The sequence below is a fragment of the Nyctereutes procyonoides genome, unplaced genomic scaffold (genome assembly GCF_905146905.1).
Source record: "Nyctereutes procyonoides isolate TBG_1078 unplaced genomic scaffold, NYPRO_anot_genome, whole genome shotgun sequence".
Lineage (NCBI taxonomy): Eukaryota > Metazoa > Chordata > Mammalia > Carnivora > Canidae > Nyctereutes > Nyctereutes procyonoides.
Window position 1 is genome coordinate 34468231 of NW_026575043.1, and position 16602 is coordinate 34484832.

General features: G+C 54.9%; 2 protein-coding genes across 4 annotated transcripts in view; both read left to right on the forward strand.

Annotated features, from left to right (window-relative positions):
* The first annotated feature begins 1782 nt into the window (after nt 1-1782).
* The window catches only part of GNB1L (G protein subunit beta 1 like), a 59354-nt gene continuing 44534 nt past the window's right edge, over nt 1783-16602 (forward strand). Inside the window, exon 1 of one of the 3 annotated variants that reach the window (XM_055321823.1) lies at nt 1783-1866. The gene's annotated coding sequence lies outside the window, so the exon portion shown is untranslated. Of the gene's footprint in view, nt 1867-4231; nt 4367-5057; nt 5133-16602 lie in introns of those variants that run through there. The other 2 variants (XM_055321822.1, XM_055321821.1) reach the window with 2 other exon arrangements.
* On the forward strand, nt 4156-6195 carry RTL10 (retrotransposon Gag like 10). The gene is given in 6 exon segments (XM_055321820.1): nt 4156-4417; nt 4420-4489; nt 4491-4716; nt 4718-4758; nt 4760-4914; nt 4917-6195. Coding segments are annotated over 6 exon segments (1356 nt in total). The 3' UTR covers nt 5519-6195.

Genomic DNA, 16602 nt, shown 5'->3' on the forward strand with positions numbered 1-16602 from the left:
TATTTATTCATGAAAGACAGAGAGAGAGAGAGAGAGAGAGAGAGAGAGAGAGGCAGAGACACAGGCAGAGGGAGAAGCAGGCTCCCTGCAGAGAGCCTGACGTGGGACTCCATCCCGGGTCTCCAGGATCACACCCTGGGCCGAAGGCAGGTGCTCAACTGCTGAGCCACCCAGGTATCCCCTAGAAATGGCTTTAAAAGGGTACATCTTGTTATGTATACTTCACCACAATTAAAAATTTACATACATAGCAGATGGCCTAAATGAAAAATAGCAATATGAATCAAAAAAGGGGGCCTTCTGACAGCCTGGCCGGGTTGGATTCGTTCTCCCCAGGAGCCCGCTGCCGTCTCTGCAGCGGCCTTGAGCTGGCCTGAGCGGCCTAGTGCCAAATTGTCGGGAACTCCCCCTCTCCTCTGAGGCAGGAAGTTTAAATTATCAGGTCAATTAGGAAAGATACAACCGAAAAATACAAGTTTCATTCACACTTCAAGGAGGCGTTTCCTGGCTGGGTGCCACTTTTATTATTTTTGGCGGAGGTGGCTGCAAGCCCCACAGACCCAAGTAAAGGTACAATGTGATCTTTGATTCGCATTTCAGAGATCAAAGTGAGCGAGTTTGGGTGTAAATGCAGATAACATTTCAGAGATGGTTGCATGAAAGGAGTCACTAGACCAGGGCAGAGAGGGAGCTGGTCTTTTACGTGTGTGTTCGCCTTGAGAAACATCCTTTCCAGTGAATCAAGCTACTGACGGCTCAGTAACCTTGGGGCTGCATCCAGGGCCTTGGCCTCCAGGGCACCTGGTCTCTGGGTGGCGGGGGCCCCTCCCACCTCTCCGCTGGCCAAGGAGGGAAGACGCGGGCGTGCACCGGCTCCCACGGTCTCTGGGTGCTGGGTGGGCATGCCACCCGTGGGCAGCACCCCTGCCCTGGCCGTCTGCCCTCCCCGCCCGCTGTCCGTCCTGCACCCGTGGGTGGGCAGCACCCTGCCCGTGCCCCCACCCTCACCGGCCTCCGTCCGTCCTGCACCCGCGGGTGGGCAGCACCCCTGCCCTGGTGGCCCTCGCCACCCGAGGCGCGCAGGGGGCCCTCCGCGCCCCCCCCCCCGGGGTAGTGGAACCGTCCAGCTCGCGCTCGGGGCCCTGGGGGTGAGACCCTCCTCAGGAGCGCCGCTGCCCCTTGGACGCCCAGGCCCCCTCCTGACGCCCGCAGCGCCCCGGTGCCCCGCTGATACAGGGCGGCGGCAGCGGCTCGGCCGCGCCTGGGGGAGCGGGGTGGGCGCCCGGCCCCACCGCCCTCCGCCGCTCCGCCCCGCCGCCCCGCGCCTGCGCACGCCCGCCGCGCTCCAGGTACTCTGCGCGCCGCCGGTAGAGCGCGCTCCCATGAGGCCCCGCGCCGCCCCGCCGCGCTGGCAAGGAAGGGCTCGGGCGCCTGCGCGGCGGCGGGCCCCCGGGCTCAGGGCGCAGGCGCGGCCCCGCAGGGCGGCAGCGTGGGCCGTGGGGGCGGGGGCGTGGCTGCGCGGGGCGGCGGGGCTCCGAAGGCGGCGCGGGCCGGGAAGGTTGCTGCCCGAGGCCGCAGGGTTAGTGGGGCGGCGGGAGCCCGAGCGGCCGGCGGAGCCCCGCCCTCCGTCTCCCTCCAGCCCCCGGTGTCTCCGCACGGCGGGCCCCGGTGTCCCGGTCCGCGCCGGGGACCCGGCAGGTCCTGGGGCCGTTCCGGGGTGGTGCCCCCGCGGCCCGCCCCCGCTCACGGCGGCCGGTCTTGTTCTGCACTTTGTAGGTGGCGCTGGGACTCGCCCTGGGAGGTACGCCGGCCCGCAGCCTCCGCCGCAGCCCGCGACCGCTTCACGGCCGCCCGGCGCAGCCTCAGGTAGGCCGCCGCCTTCTGCTCACTCCCCGGGTGGGTGCCCTGCACGGCGTCTGCGGGCGGGGCCTGCCCTCCGCTTGCTGCGGGGCTCTGGGCGAGTTGTGCGGCCCCGGGGCCCGGTCTCCTCGGAGCTGAGGACGCGCCCCGCGCCGGGCGCTTGCTGGCTGTGCGGAGGCCGGCGCGCGTGCGTCCCGGTGCCTGCGCCGGGGGCCGGCTGTGCGGTCCGGGAGGGGGGCCCACCCTCAGCGTCAGGGCGCGGAGAGGCGGGCCAGAGGCCAACGCACGGGGAGCCGAGGCCCGAAAGCGCTCAGAGACCCAGGCTTAGGAAGGCCCAGGCCCAAGCGGGGCTGGCTGCTCGGAGCAAGGGAGCCTCCTCCCTCGGGCTGTAGGGGGCACACAGGCTTGCTGATGAGCCGGCAGGGGACAGCTAGGGTGCCGCTTGGGGTGGGAGCTCGGGACTGGGAGGAAGCCAGGGCACGGACCTGTAGTGTGCACTGTCTCCTGGGCATGGGTTTTGCACGCAGCCTGGCATTTAACCTCAGACTGGTGGCAGGAGCTGGAGCGTGGTGGTTGGTCACAGGGGTTCATGGTCGTTGGTTGTCAGAACTCCGGCTGAGCTGGACTCACGAGTGGACTGCATTTGTGTGCTGCCCCTTGGGTCACTGCTGCTGGCAGGTTCTAGCATATTCTTTTCCTGTGTTAGGCCGGGAAGGGCTTTCAGGTGGAGGAACTCCCCAGAGTGAGGGCCGTACCTGAGAGCTTGGTGGCACAGGTAGGTGCTCGTGGCCCTAGCAGCTTGGAGTGCTTCAGGCTGCCCAGGGAGGTGCTCAGCAGGAAGACCGGCAGAGCTGTGTCTCCCTGGAGGAACTCACTCTGATGGGGATAGGAGTAGATAAACACACGGGCAACTGTGCACAAAGGTGCGAGCAGGCCGTGATGCCCCTAGATGTGAGCTGATGGAGCCTCAGGGTGTGTATAGAGGGGTTGCAGAGTGTGTTCTGTGTTGACAATGAGTGGATGTCCCTTTACAGAGAGACTGAGGAGATGGCTGCTAGAAGGCTGGACAGTGTGAGAGCCCGGGGAGAGGGCTCCTGGAGTTGGAAGGGAACTGTATATGGTGATGGTTGCAGCTTCTTTTTCCACTTTGGGGCTCTTTGGGCTGCTCAGGGTTGATGACCACTGCTCTCTAGGCCCTTTACAGGAGTGACTTTGGGATGGTGAATGAAGAGGCATAAAGTGGGATTAAACCTTGGGGTTTTTGATGCTGGGCTCTCTCCCTGGGAAGGGAATAGGGAGGTGGTGTTCAAGGTGAAGTGTTCTTACCAGCAGGCTGCACTCTTGAGTGATGAGGTGACTCTGGAAAGCACGAGTGGGGAGGCTGGAGTGCACAGAGAACACCAGGTCCCAAGGCCTCTGTTGGGCAGGCAGTAGCACCTTCCAAACTCCTAGTGCTTTGAGGTTAAAGGGTCTTGTGACACAGTCTGCTTACTTGACGGTCACAGTGTTTTGGGTGACTAGGGGCCTCCTCGGTGGATTGAAGGGTAGTTCATAGCCAGCATAGTGGTGTGTGCTGGTTAAGTGTGGTCTTTGGAGCCAGGTTCAGCCGCCTTTGTTCACTTATTGGTTAGTGTGTGGCCACAGACTAGTGACTTCACTCACCACTCTGCTCTGATTCAACAAGAGTACCGACCTCATCAGGGGGTATGTTTGGCCCAGATAGAGCACTCAGTAAAAGGTTGCTACTGTTTTTCTCCTGAAATTCCCTGACAGCCAGCCAGGCCATCGAAGGAAGTCCTGGGGGTTCCAATTTGGCCTCCTTTCCTTCCCCTGGGACTAACAGCGCATCTGCCGTCACACTTTGCCCATGAAACTTTACAGGTGGGATTTGCCCACCTTCTCAGACCTCCCAGGTCTGCTTCCTGGGCCCTCCTTCCACTCAGAGCTCCTATTTGGGTACCGGGGGTTTGCCTGCATATTGCCTCCTCCTGCTGCACAGTGCAGATGATTGGGCCTAGTTCCCGCTCTTCCCCACCTTGTTTTTGGACAGGTTGCCTTGGATGGTGGCCTGCGTCTGACAGTCCCATCAGCTCTTCTCAGCTCTCCTGAGGCCACAGCTGCCAGCTCCTCTGACCCTCAGCACTTGCCTGGAACACCTGGGTTTGCCACACCCCGTTTCAGCCCGTCTCTGTCCAGTTGTGTCATTACCACCCCCTCTGCTGCGCTATCTCTTCCTGTCTTCCTCCTTCCTCTTGTAGTCGACATGGCAACTCCTCTGTGCTCCCTCCATGTCTCATGGCCAGCGCTGTTGGCGGGGCCCTCACAATCTCATCCAGGCGGCAGCCTTACGCCAGCGCACACCCTTGGCAGCAGATGGACCAGGTCTTTCCTGGGGTCACATACACCCCTCCAGTGGATCCCTGGATTGAGCAGCCCTGCTGTGGGGACCCTGTGTGTGTGCACATGACCATGGAGCAGAAGAGCACGGCCATTAGTGCTCTTGGCGGTAAGCCCACAGAAAGGGGGCCCCTGGCTCTGCACATGCCCAGCCCATGGCCCCCAGGGTGGACTTCCACTGGGTGCCAGTCTCAGACCCACACACCTTTGATGACTCCTCACAGCAACTGGACTGATATGTCCTTTTGCTTTGAGCACTGTCTGGAGAACCTCAGCTGCATTTTCGAGATCCTAGGGTACCTGATGGGGTGAGCCCAGGTGTGGGCAGCCCCCTAACTCGACGGGGACCTGCCCCTTCCTGATGATGGTGAGCTCTTCTGCCGGGATCTCAAGGAAGTTGCTTAAGACCTGAATAGTTTCACTGAGTACCATGCTGCAGCACCTTGCCCCCCGGTCCTCTGCCTCAAGCCAGCCACCAGTGGCCCCACAGCTGCCTGTGGTGGGTAGTACTTAGGTGTTCAGATCCCCCAGCCCTTACCATGGGTGCTGGCCCAATCGCTGTGGCCACCCCTGCTGTTGGTAATTCCAGCTCTACATCCAGAAATATTCTCCCTGAACAGCAGTGGGCCAAGGAGAACAGCCCTGGGTCTGTGGAGTCCTTACCTTGTTCAGTTCTGCATGCAGCACTGATCCTGGTCCTATGGAGCCAGCCTCATCCCAGCCAGGGAAGGTGACCCCCACAATTGTCCCTGTACTTTTAGGATCTGCTAATCTGCCTTCCCAGAAACCAGATCCAGTTCCACCAGGGAGTCCAGAAACCCAGAAGACAGAGGAGGAGGTTTCTGAGACACAGGGAGACCAGAAGGCATCTTTAGGTACCTTACAGCGGGTGGCAGATAGCCCCAGAGGCCCCAGGAGGCCTAGCAGTTTCTCCTACCCCACCGCCCTGGATTCTGAACACAGCCCAGCCTGTAGGAGTGCTTCTTGTGATGAAGTGGCCTGCATAGCCAAGGAACCCCACGGCCCCCCAAAGGACAGGGTGGTGTTCCCAGATGACTCTAGATATAGCGTGCCAGGTATTGCCCTATCCACTTGTTTTCTTGCTGGGCAGGAGGTACACTTGTTTGGGCTCTGCTCTGAGCACAAACAGCCGCCTTGTCCCCTTTACCACCCCATCTTCTATTACAGCAGAATGTTGGGCTCTATGCTGTGTCCCTCATCCTCTGACTTCCGCAGTGGCCTACAGGCTGCCTCCCACTAGGCTCTCAGCTGCGTTCCCACTGATGAGACAGAGTTCCATACAGTAGTCCCCATCAGATATTTGTATGTTTTTATAACTGCCCTACTCCCCAGGCCCCTTGTTCAGTGTTGGCTGGGCTGGACTAGGTCTGCCATGGCAGCCCTGTTTGGATCTGTCTCTGGTTGGTGTCTCTACATCGGCTCCCTTCCCCATCTTGGCTCCCTCTGACCTCTGTCCTCTGGGCTGGAATTTAAGGAAGGCTGAGTGGGGAAAGTAGCCATTTTGGTCATTTAGTATGAGTGGGATGGCAGAGAAAGATGCTTCCCTATGGCTTTACCGGCAGCCTTGGCCAGCTCGGAAGGTGGGATCCAGGCTGCCTTGCCAGTGTCAATTCAATGCCAGGCATTTTCCCCTTTTGTATTTTAACATTCTAGTTACACCTGGTTTTCTTCAGAAGTTGGCATGAATTTCTGTGTTTCAGTACCTTTGCCCATGTTGCCCTCCCACTTTCTGCTCTTCAGCAGTCCCTGCCTCCCTGCCCACTCCTGCATATTGGTGACTCAGCACTTAAACCAGAACCCTTTAAATGACTTGTGTCTTTGGGTAGACTGTGAGCCTCTAGGGCAGGGGCTCCATCTTGATCAGCTTCGTGTTCCTGGTATACAGTTGGTGCTCATTAAACATATGTTTAAACCATGGCTCAGTTTGTGGTGTGATGGCTACTGACGAGCAGAGCCTTTATTTTGTTGGCAGGAACACTGTTGCCTGTTCTGTTGGGAACAGGCTAGGCCTTAGCCATGAGTGTTCTAGGTCACTGTTGGAGGTGTGGTTTCTGGTGGGTCTTTGAGAATCGAAGGGTCTGGTTGAAGGAAGGAGTTAGGCTGAACAGGCAGGAAAGGGGGCTTGGCAAGTGGAGTGTGATCTTGAGAACTGATTCAAAATCTGGAGGTGAAGTGACAAGCAAGCAGCCGACCAGAGCTGTGAGGCCCAGGGGCCAGAGGATTGGAATGAAGAAAGACCTGTTCTGCACAAGGATGGATTTTCCAATAATGAGAACTGAGCTCAGAAGCTCCCTTAAGCCAAGTTTAACACGGGGAGGGGGAGGGGGTACAGCGCACCTTCCCAGAGGGACAATTCAACAAGAACGTCAAGCCCCTTCAGTTTAACAATTGTGGAAACAACACTTTCCTGGAAAGTAGGAAGAAAAAATAGTGGAAATGTGAACAGCTGTTAAAAGTAGTTACTTTATAGGGTACCTGGGTGATGGGCATTAAGGACACATGATACTATGAGTACTGGGTGTTTTACGCTATGTTGACAAACAAAATTTAAAAAATTAAAAAACTACTTATTGTAGAGAAAAAATAGTAAGCGAACATCTGGTAAAAATTTTAAGTAAAATAGACATTGTTAAGATTTTTTAATTTAGTAATTGTGCCTTTAAAGGCTCTGGGTTCAGATGGTTTTATGTGTGAACCATTTTGCAAGTCTTAGAAATAAGTGGGAAGCTGATAGAACCTTAAAAGCAAACAAGCAAGCTGACAGAAGAAACCACTGTGCAGCCTTGATCCTGATCAAGGTCGGAAGTCCCTGCACATTGTATCCCAGCCCTGGATGCACTGCTGCCCTTCCATGCGATCACTTAGTTTGGACCTTTTGCAGACCCAGCTCAGACTGCTTCCTACCCCTCCCGCCCCTGGCCTGCCAGTGGGTCTGATACTGTTGGCAATATCTTTTAAGCTGGTAAGATGTCTCTGACAATAGAACCTGGGGTTACTCTGGGGTGATGACCTACTCACTTGGTTGACACCCCCACTATTGCTGGCCTCTGCACAGGGCACCCTTCTCATCTACATTTAGTGGACCTGAAGTGAATCCCTTTCAGCTCGAGATTGCCATCTTCCCTTCCTACCCTCCCACCCTCATTGTCATCTTCCCTTCTGACCTCATAGTCTTGATGGGTCTTTTCCCCTTGGGTCCCAAACAGCTCTTGCTGCCTTGTTTGTAGTTGAGGGCCAGCTCTCCCAAGGCAGGCCCAAGAGGATCTGCAGAGAGGTCAGATCACCTGTTTTAATTTGGAAAATGGGACTCATTGTGGTTGGGCTCTCATTACACTGGAAAAGAAATGAGGGCAGGGCCTCAGTAGCAAAGGCAAGTTTGCCAGTTCTTGGGTGCCCTTGTGGATGGGATCAGGAGAGGATGGGGGGCCTGGCCTTGCAGACAGGCAGTGTGTATACTGTTGCAAAGTGACAGTTTTCAGTGGCAGCCATTGCTGTGCCCTGTCTTTCGGCACATGCAACGACCTAGCTGCTTTCCTATGCTGTGGGGGTAGAAGGAACACAGAGAGCCAGCAGAGGAGGCCCTGCCGTGCATGATGGGAGGAGGATCCTTGGGTCATTTGCCATTCCCAGCTCTTCACATACAGGTGGGCTAGAGGAGGCTGCTCCTAGGAGCAGGACGGTCTGGCAGGGTTTGCCGGATGTGCCCAGGGTTGGCTGATACTCTGGCATCTGCCTACCAGATCATCATGCCTGTCACTTGCCTTGGAAATAACCTGATTTTATTTCCTAAAGATAGGACACAGTAGGCACTATAGGAGGGTTTTTAAAGTACATGTCTCCAAGAAAAATTTTAATGCCAGAGTATTATGGCTAAGGTCCTATGAGAGAGAACTTTTTATAAAGCTGCAACAATGAAAGAACTTAGAATTGGTGTGGATGGATGAACAGAGGAGAATAGAGAACTTTGAAATAAAGCCAAATAAATGCAGGAATTTAGTTCATGCTAAAGGTATTGTTTCAAATTAATGGGGGTGAAGTGGATTATTCAGTAAAAGGAGTTGGACCAACTGGTTAGCCATCTGGAAAATAGTAAAACTGGATACCCACCTCACTCTGCCAGGCTCCACTCTGGATGAATTAAAGATTTCAATATTTTAAAAAAAATCATAGAAGTTAACTACAGGGAAGTGTGGGTGAATTTTTTTTTTTTTCTGAGATCACAGGACTTTAAAAGTTCTCGATATCCAGAATTGCTGAAGGTATGGAGAAATAGGCTGTTTCTTGCCACTGGTAGAAATATCAAATATTGCTATTCACTCACATAACATTTCTGTGCACACAGACCCTGACCACTTGCCTATGTGCAGATGGCTGTTGTCCATTCCTAGATGTGGGCTTCAGAGCATGGACTTGAGCCCAGTCACACCTTGCTGCCACTTGCAAGCCTGTCGTCCCTGTTGTCACCTGACCTCATAAGGCAGTGGGAAGATTGAATGAGATAAGGTCCGTGCAGTGGCTTGACCCCTGTCGAGTGCCTAGTGACCAGTCAATGCCTTAAGAGCAAAACTGGAAACAGCCTGAAGTTCCTGTAGTAAGGAGTGAGGTAAATAGAGCTGTTGTCCTGTCATATCAGTCAGGAAGAGCCAGATCGTGCTGCAGTAAAAACCTCCCACATCTCACTATTCATCTGTTGAAGACCAGCCGGGCTGCCCCCTGCCCATTGCAGAGGATCGTGCTGACAGGAGTTCACTGGACACATTTCTCCACAACCACAGAGGCAGGGGAAAGGCCACAGTGAACCACAAGTGATGCTTGTCACTGCTTTTCCATTACTGTGGCCAAAGGAAGCTGCCAGATGACACCTGAGTCCTGAGGATGAGCGGCTAATCCTCCCGTGGAGTGGGGCCATCAGCATGGAGAAGGTGAACATGGCACTCACCAGTGCAGCCATCACCAGAGTCGGGGCAGGCCTGCGTCAGTACCCAAGGATAGGTGCCTGTGTCTACTAAGGCTGCAGGCCTTAAACAACAATGTATATCTCACAGTCCTGGAGGCCAGAAGCCCAAGATCAAGGTGCTGGCAGAGTGGTCTCTCCTGCGGTTGTCCCCTTGGGTTATGATGGCCGCTGTCTCCCCGTGTTCTCATGTGCTTGTCTCTCTGTGCCTGTCTGTTCTAATTCCTCTCATAAGGACACCAGGCCTGTTGGCTAAGGGGCCACCTGTATGACCTCATTTAATTACCTCTTCAGAGCCCTGTTTCCACATAGAGTCAAATTCTGAGGGGGTTGGGGATTAGAACTTCAACATATGAATTTGAGAGGGTTGAGGGACACAGTTTGCCCATAATAATCCCCAAGATGGATTTCTTGTTTCTTGTTTTTGCAATTTCCAAGAGTGCTGTGGTGCATACTCTGAGCATCATGAGTGGTGGGTTGCAGGGGCCTCTCCAGGCCGTGGGAGCAGGACATGCTGGCAACTCTTTTTCTTATTTTAGAAATCTTTGCCTACATAAAGGTACAGAGACATTACCTGTATTTTCCAGTTTTAAGCCATTTACATAGACTCGAGTCAGCTTGTAACTAACGGTGTGCCGTGCAGAGGGCTCTGCCGTGGTCATCAGGTAGCCAGGGACAAGCAGGGCCCCTCCGCCCACCTGCGTGTAATAGTGGGAATCTGAGCTGTGAGCCGCTGAGTTCAGGGGTTTGTTTTCTCCACAGCATGACCTACCCTGACCAGTGGAGGACCCCGTGTCGCCTTTTCCCACAGGGCACAGACCTTCCCACCCCAGGTTAAGGATGCCAGGCTGGCCCAGCCTGGCCACCGTCCATCCTTCTCATACATGCCTGGCTCTGGTCTGGTCTATCCCCCACCAATTATCTGGCTTTATAGTGAGTCTTCATTGTTTGGTAGAGAAGCATTCCCTCCCTCACACCCCCGCCCCTGACACCTTGTTCTCGAAGTTGTCTTGGCTAGTTTTAAAAAGACACATCATCATAAACACAGACATGGAGAGGATGGTACAGTGGACCATGGCATGTCCATTGCTCAACTCCAGCGGCGGTCGGTCCTTAACCCCAAGGGTGCTGTATTGGTGGACAGCCTGGCCTAGTGTGCCGTGCCAGACAGCGGGAGTCCTGAGCTCACTTTCCCTTTGGACTGTGGTGTTCTCATTTGTAAATGAGCAACATGATCTTTGCTATGGGGGTGTTGATGGTAAACCTGGGAGGAGCCCCTGGCCTGTAGGGTATCCTTGGCAGCCCCTTCCTTCTCTCCTGACCTTAGGTGCGCACAGCCAGGGCTGGGGCCTGTGGGTGGTGGGTGCTCATCCACCTGCTGGGTGGGGCTGCCTGACAGTGGAGAGGAATATCCTGGGCTGCTCTCCACCTGTATGCATGAGCAGCATGGGGCCTGGGCTGACAGCGAGCCCACACTCATACAGCTGGCCAAGTGCAGGTGCCGCATGGTCAGTGCAGGGACACCTGGCACTGGGAGTACCACATCTCATGGCTCATGAGGTCCTGGAAGCATGGGGTTGGCCAAGTACCTGATCCAGGGTGCTGTTCCCTAGGGCATGGCGGCTTTCCCACTGCCAAGACCCTATGTTCCTCCACTGGAAAATCATCGTGCAAATGGGAGCCGTGGATGGTGGCAGCCAGGAGGGTAACCCAGGGCCAGTGCAGCTCTGCCCCTGTGTTCCCACCCGACTCCAGGTGCCCACTTCACAATACCCACTGTAGCCTCCTGGTCCCTGTCATCATGTCTTGTGCTCCTGTCCCCCATTGTCCCCCTCAAGTTGTTGAACTTTGCAAGTCTCCCTTTGCTGCCCGTGTAATGGAGAGAATTTCTGCCTTGCATGTGCTTGGAGGCAGGAGGCCCCTGAGGGCCTGTCTCTGATCCTTCCCTCGCCCACATAGCAGTCAAGCACTGCTAGTGGCTGTTAGTGCACACGTGAAAGTGTGTGCCTAGACACATACGTGTGCACAGACCGCACAGCCCATTGTGAGCATGCGGTGTATCTGTAGGCACGTAATGTGCACATCTGTGTGTGCAGTAGATCGGTGGGGGGCTCCCCTGCCTGAGGTAGCCTGTGTCACAGGAGGAAGCACGGATCCCTGTCACCACCATGGTTACAGACCCCTCCCCAAGGGGGATCAGATTCCCAGGAGCTACCTGGGCACCAGCCCACAGGGATGGCCCATTACCTGCCCAAGGTGAGAGTTGTCAGGGCGCTGTCAGCAGCACGGGGCAGCCAGCCGCTGTGGACCAGATCTCAGGTGGAAGTGGGCCCTAGCAGCTGGCGCTGGAATGTGGGAATGGTCACACTTCCTGTCAAACAACGAGCTTTTCCGTGTGTTCACCAGGGACAGAAATGCTGCCGGCCTGGCTGGGTTCCCACCCCTGCGTGAGTCTGTGGGGGCAGGCTGGCTGAAAATGCTCCCGAGGTGGACTTCCTTCCTGCCATCTTGCCAGGCTCCCTGGACCTGCTCCTGGGGTGACGGGCATCCTCATCTGCAGCCTGAGGCTCCTGTTCCTGGAGTGGCCCTGCCTGCCCAGCTTCCTGCCTCAGCACCCCAGCAGCCCCGCTCCCTGGCATGTCCTTTCAGTCTAGCAGGATTGTCCTGTCCGCACATCCCCAGGAGATATCTGCGACTGCTGGCCTCCGTGGGCTCCCATGAGGCACACTGGCCCTTCACCCTCACACATGGCAGCTGCTGGTTTGCCAGCCATCACTGTGCCTCTGTCCTGAGGCTCACTCCGGCTGTCGGTGGGAGCACCGCCAGAGCACCCAGCAGGGACTTAGCTGTAGGGCGGCAGGGGAGAACGTGCACCCTGGAGGGAGGGCCATGCTTACGTCTCCCTGGGCACCCATCTTCCTACGTGTGCCTTGACCAGCGGAGGAGCCAGTTCCCAGGGGATGTGGCCATAACTTTGCGTCCGTCACCCTCTCCTGCAAACCCAGTGGAGCCCTTCCAGAAGGGGTGCTCTCAGACCTGTCGAGGAATATCTAGACACGGTGTGGGCACTGCCAGGTTTGCTGCAGGTAGGCAGTTCCCATGGGGCCTGGGACACTCCTGCCTGAGGTAGTGAATCTTCCTGGATGGGGCATGTTCCCCCTCAGAGGAGCCAGGAATGCGTGAGCTTTGCAGGAGCAGAAGGTCTCCAGGTGACTTGCTTTTGGACAGAACAAGAAGCTTCAGGCTGAGGATGGAGGTGGCTGTCAGTCTGTCCCCCAAGGGCCTTCGGGAGTGCGGCACTCTTGACTCTAGCACAGAAGCCTGGTGTTTCTACAGCTGCCCCGCAGACCTGCATTGTGGACTGTGTGGCCCAGGGGGAGACGCCCTGGCCATACTCGAAGCTCAGAGGGGCTCCTGGCAGCTGGGCTTGCCTGTTGCCCTGCGCACTCGAGAAACAGCCAGCACCAGGCCCGTCGAGCCTCAGGGCACCATCACCTGCTGCTCCTGGGAGATGGCTGTGCTAGAGGCAGGCCGGCCTGGGACTGGCCTTTGGTCCCCTAGGGGAAGGGCTGCTGGGGGGCAAGGCTTACACCCCCTGCCTCCTTGTACACACAGAGTTCCATCTGTCACCCGCCTCCCCGGGGATGGCCGCGGTTGGGAGGTGCACTTGCTGCCCGGGGGCGGGGGGTGGGGGGAAGGCGGGTGTAGGGGGGAGGCTGGCTCCCACCTCCCCGCTAGACTTCAAGGCCTGTGGGGTGCAGGGCTGCTTAGAACACTGCCCGCCCTCCCCTCAGCGCTCCCCCCCAGGCGGGGCTGGCTGCGCTGGGTCCCCAGAACCCCTCCCTGGGATCTGCATCTTTGAAGCCACGGATACTGACAGAGGATTCAATGAATCCAAGGTCGCCAGTCGGGCGTTGACAGATGCCCGGCCACGATACTATTTCTGATTTAATAACCGAATGGGAGGCTGGCCCTTGGTAATAATTAGGGCTAATTACTGAGGAGGTGTTGACAGACGGGCTGAGAGGAAACAAACTACCTTTATCCCGGGGCTTAGAGTCGGATTACCGGCCCAGTGCTATCTGCCCCTCAGAAAGTAGACGCTTCAATCACTCACCGAGGCTTCAAAGGGGAAAGGGCCCTGACAATGCACGGGGCTTGGAAAGGAGCTATGAAGTGCGCCTTTGACTCCGAATCGCCAAACGGAGCCCCATTCCAGAAATGGTTTCTTTGTGAAGTTTGAGTTACCCCCCCCTCCGGCAAACCTGCCTCCCTGGCTCGGGGCCGGGGAGGGGTGCTGCGGGCGGAGGCTGCGCTGGTGCCGCTGGCCTGCCCCAGCCCTCCTGGGCTGGGCCTGAGCCGGGAGGCACAGCTGCGTTGCTCGGCCCAGGGAGCCAGGGAGCGTGGCCGTCCTTTGTGGCCGTGAGCTGCAGATAACGGGATAGGGATCTCCCTATCCCCGCAGGCTTGCTCTTTCCCTGGTCTCATCTGGGCATGCTTTCTAAAGCTGCTCTGCGCCCCTCTAGGTTCTCTGGTTTGATTTTGCTTAATTTTTTTAGAGCGGAAGGGGAGGGGGCAAAGGGAGAGAGGGGGAGAGAGAGTCTCAAGCAGGCTCCATGCCCACCACAGAGCTCGATCTCAGTCCTGAGATCATGACCTGAGCCCACATCCAGACTCGGACGCTTGACCAACCCCCACCCAGGAGAAGAGACTGTGCCTTTGGCCTCATTTATGGCAGGACCACCCCTCTGGGGCCTGGGCATCACTCTCTGGGCTGCTCCCACCCCTGGCTTGAGTGGTGAGCCAACACTGTGGGTGGGACACTGACCCTCAGGGGCTTCAGTGACAAGGCGACGACTTGGTAAAGGGTTGTCCTGAGCTGTAGGCTGGTTCCTGATGCCTGCATGTGCACTTGCTGACTCCCCTGGGACTCCCTGCATTTTGAAGACCACAGAGGGCAGTGATCAGACCTCCGTCCCCCTGGGCTCCACATTCCCAGTGACCTGGCCTGGACTGCCCTGGTTGCTGTGTCTGTGGCTTCGGAGGGCCGGTTCTGGGACTCTTGCCATAGTCCGTCCTGACCAGGAAGGCGGGAGGGTGCCAAGGCAGGGCTCAGGACGGGCCTGTCCAGAGAGGGTCTTTCCAGTTTCATGTGTCGGCAGGGAGGCATAAGTTGAGTGGGTCTCTGTTCCTGCTGGCCTGGAGGACCCGCCAGTTCAGGAGCTTCCTGCTAGGATGGCCGTGTACTTCAAGGAGAGAATGAGTTGTTCAGGCTGGCGGAGAGCAGTCTTGTTAGATTGGCATCCTTCCTTTCCCTGGCATGCTGCTCTGCTCCTGGAAGTAACCGTGGTGGTGGTGATGCTGCTGGTCATCAGCTAATTTGCTTAGCTGAATACTGACTACCTTGTATTAGGGGCACTACTGCTGAATTGAAATTCCTATTAGAACAAAATAGGATGGTGAATTATTTTAAATGGGATAAGCCCTTAAAAATTGGCATTTAGTCTGTTTAAAGTCACCTAAGTAGAATTAGAAATTGGCTTTAACCAGGAAAGTCTAAGCAGGAAATTGGGTTTTCATCATATGTTAGTGGTAAATCCAATCAGGTAAATCCAATCAACTGTAGCTTGAGGAAAAAAACAGCACAATATTGTCCAATATATTTATTTGAAAAACAGCATCCCAGAAAATGGCCAAGAGAGCAGTGGCCCAGTGTGTTAACTTGTGTACAGAAGTGTGCTTGAGCCCTGTTTTCTTAAAATTATTATCATGGTGCACTTGTCACAGTAATGAACCAATATTAGTACATCATTACTGACTTAAGTTCATATTTATTCAGATTTCTTGAGTTTTTACCTAATGTCCCCTTTTGGTCCCAGGATCCCATCCAGGGATCACATTACATTTAATTGGCAGATGTCCTTAGTGTCCTCTGGGCTATGCCAGTTTCTTAGATTTTCCTTATTTTTATAGCCTTGATAGTTTTATGGGGTACCACTCAGGCCTCTTGTGGAATGTTCCTCAGCTAGGCTAGGCATGTGTTTTTCTCATGAATAGACTGGAGCTGTGGGTTTCCAGGAGCCAGACTTCAAAGATAAAGTGCCATCTCATCACATATTAGTGGTACATGCTGTCCAAGTGACATTACTGTTGATGTCAGCCTTGGTCACCTGGCTGAGGTAGTGGTTGTCAGGTTTCCTCTCTGTGAAGTTGCCCTGTTCTCTCCCTTTCTTGACTGTCCTCTTAGGAAGGAAGTCAGTGTGGGCAGCCGCTGTGTGAGGGGTGGGAATTCTGCTCCCCATGCTTGAGGGCAGAGCATCCACACAAATGATTTGGAATTTCCTGCATGCCAGATTTGTCTACTCTCCCCCATTTATTTCTTCGGTCATTTTATTATATCAGTGTGAACTCATATCTGTTATTAGTATGATTGTTACTATGAAATGTACTTACAATGAGTCTTCACACCTGCCCACCCCAGCAGTGCTACAATCCTGACATAGAAACTGATGCATCATCACCTTAGAACTTTCCTCCTGCTCCCTGCCAGTGGTCAGCCTCCCCCTGCCCCAGCCCCTAGCCACTGCCCGCCTGCGGCTTTCTACCTAGTTGGGCCTTTTCCGGAATGCCATATAACTAGGCTCATACTGTATGTAACCTTTCACTCACCATAATTTCCTGGAGATCCATCCACATTGTTGCACTTTTCAGTAGTTTGTTCCTTATTATTGCTCAGGAGTATTCCTTCCATTCACTGGTGGATGGCCATTTGGGGCAATGTGAACAGAACTTCTGTACACATTCATGTACAGGCTTTTGTTTACACATAAATTTTCATTTCTCTAGAATAAATATCTAGGGGTAGGATTGCCAAGCAATATGATGCTTGTGTATTTCATTTTATAAGAAACTACCCAACTGTTTTCCAGAATGCTTGTACCATTTTGGGTTCTTATAAACGACATATGAGAATTTTGTGCTCCACATTTCTGTGTCAGGTTTTGTTCTTTTTTTTTTTTTAGACATTCTAATATTTGTGGCCTTCAGTTCCATTTCTTTTCTTTTTTTCTTTCTTTTTTTTTTTTTGATTTTATTTATTTATTCATGAAAGACACAGAGAAAGAAAGGCAGAGATATAGGCAGAGAGAGAAGCAGGCTCCAGGCAGGGAGCCTGATGTGGGACTCGATCCTGAGACTGCGGATCATGCCCTGAGCCAGGGGCAGGTGCTCAACCACTGAGCCACCCAGGCTTCCCCTTCAGTTCCATTTCATCTAAATTGTCGAGCTTATGTGCATTGAGTTGTTTATAACATTTCCTTAATGTTTGTTGTGTCTTGAGTGATAATCCTTCTTTCATGAGGATAATTTAT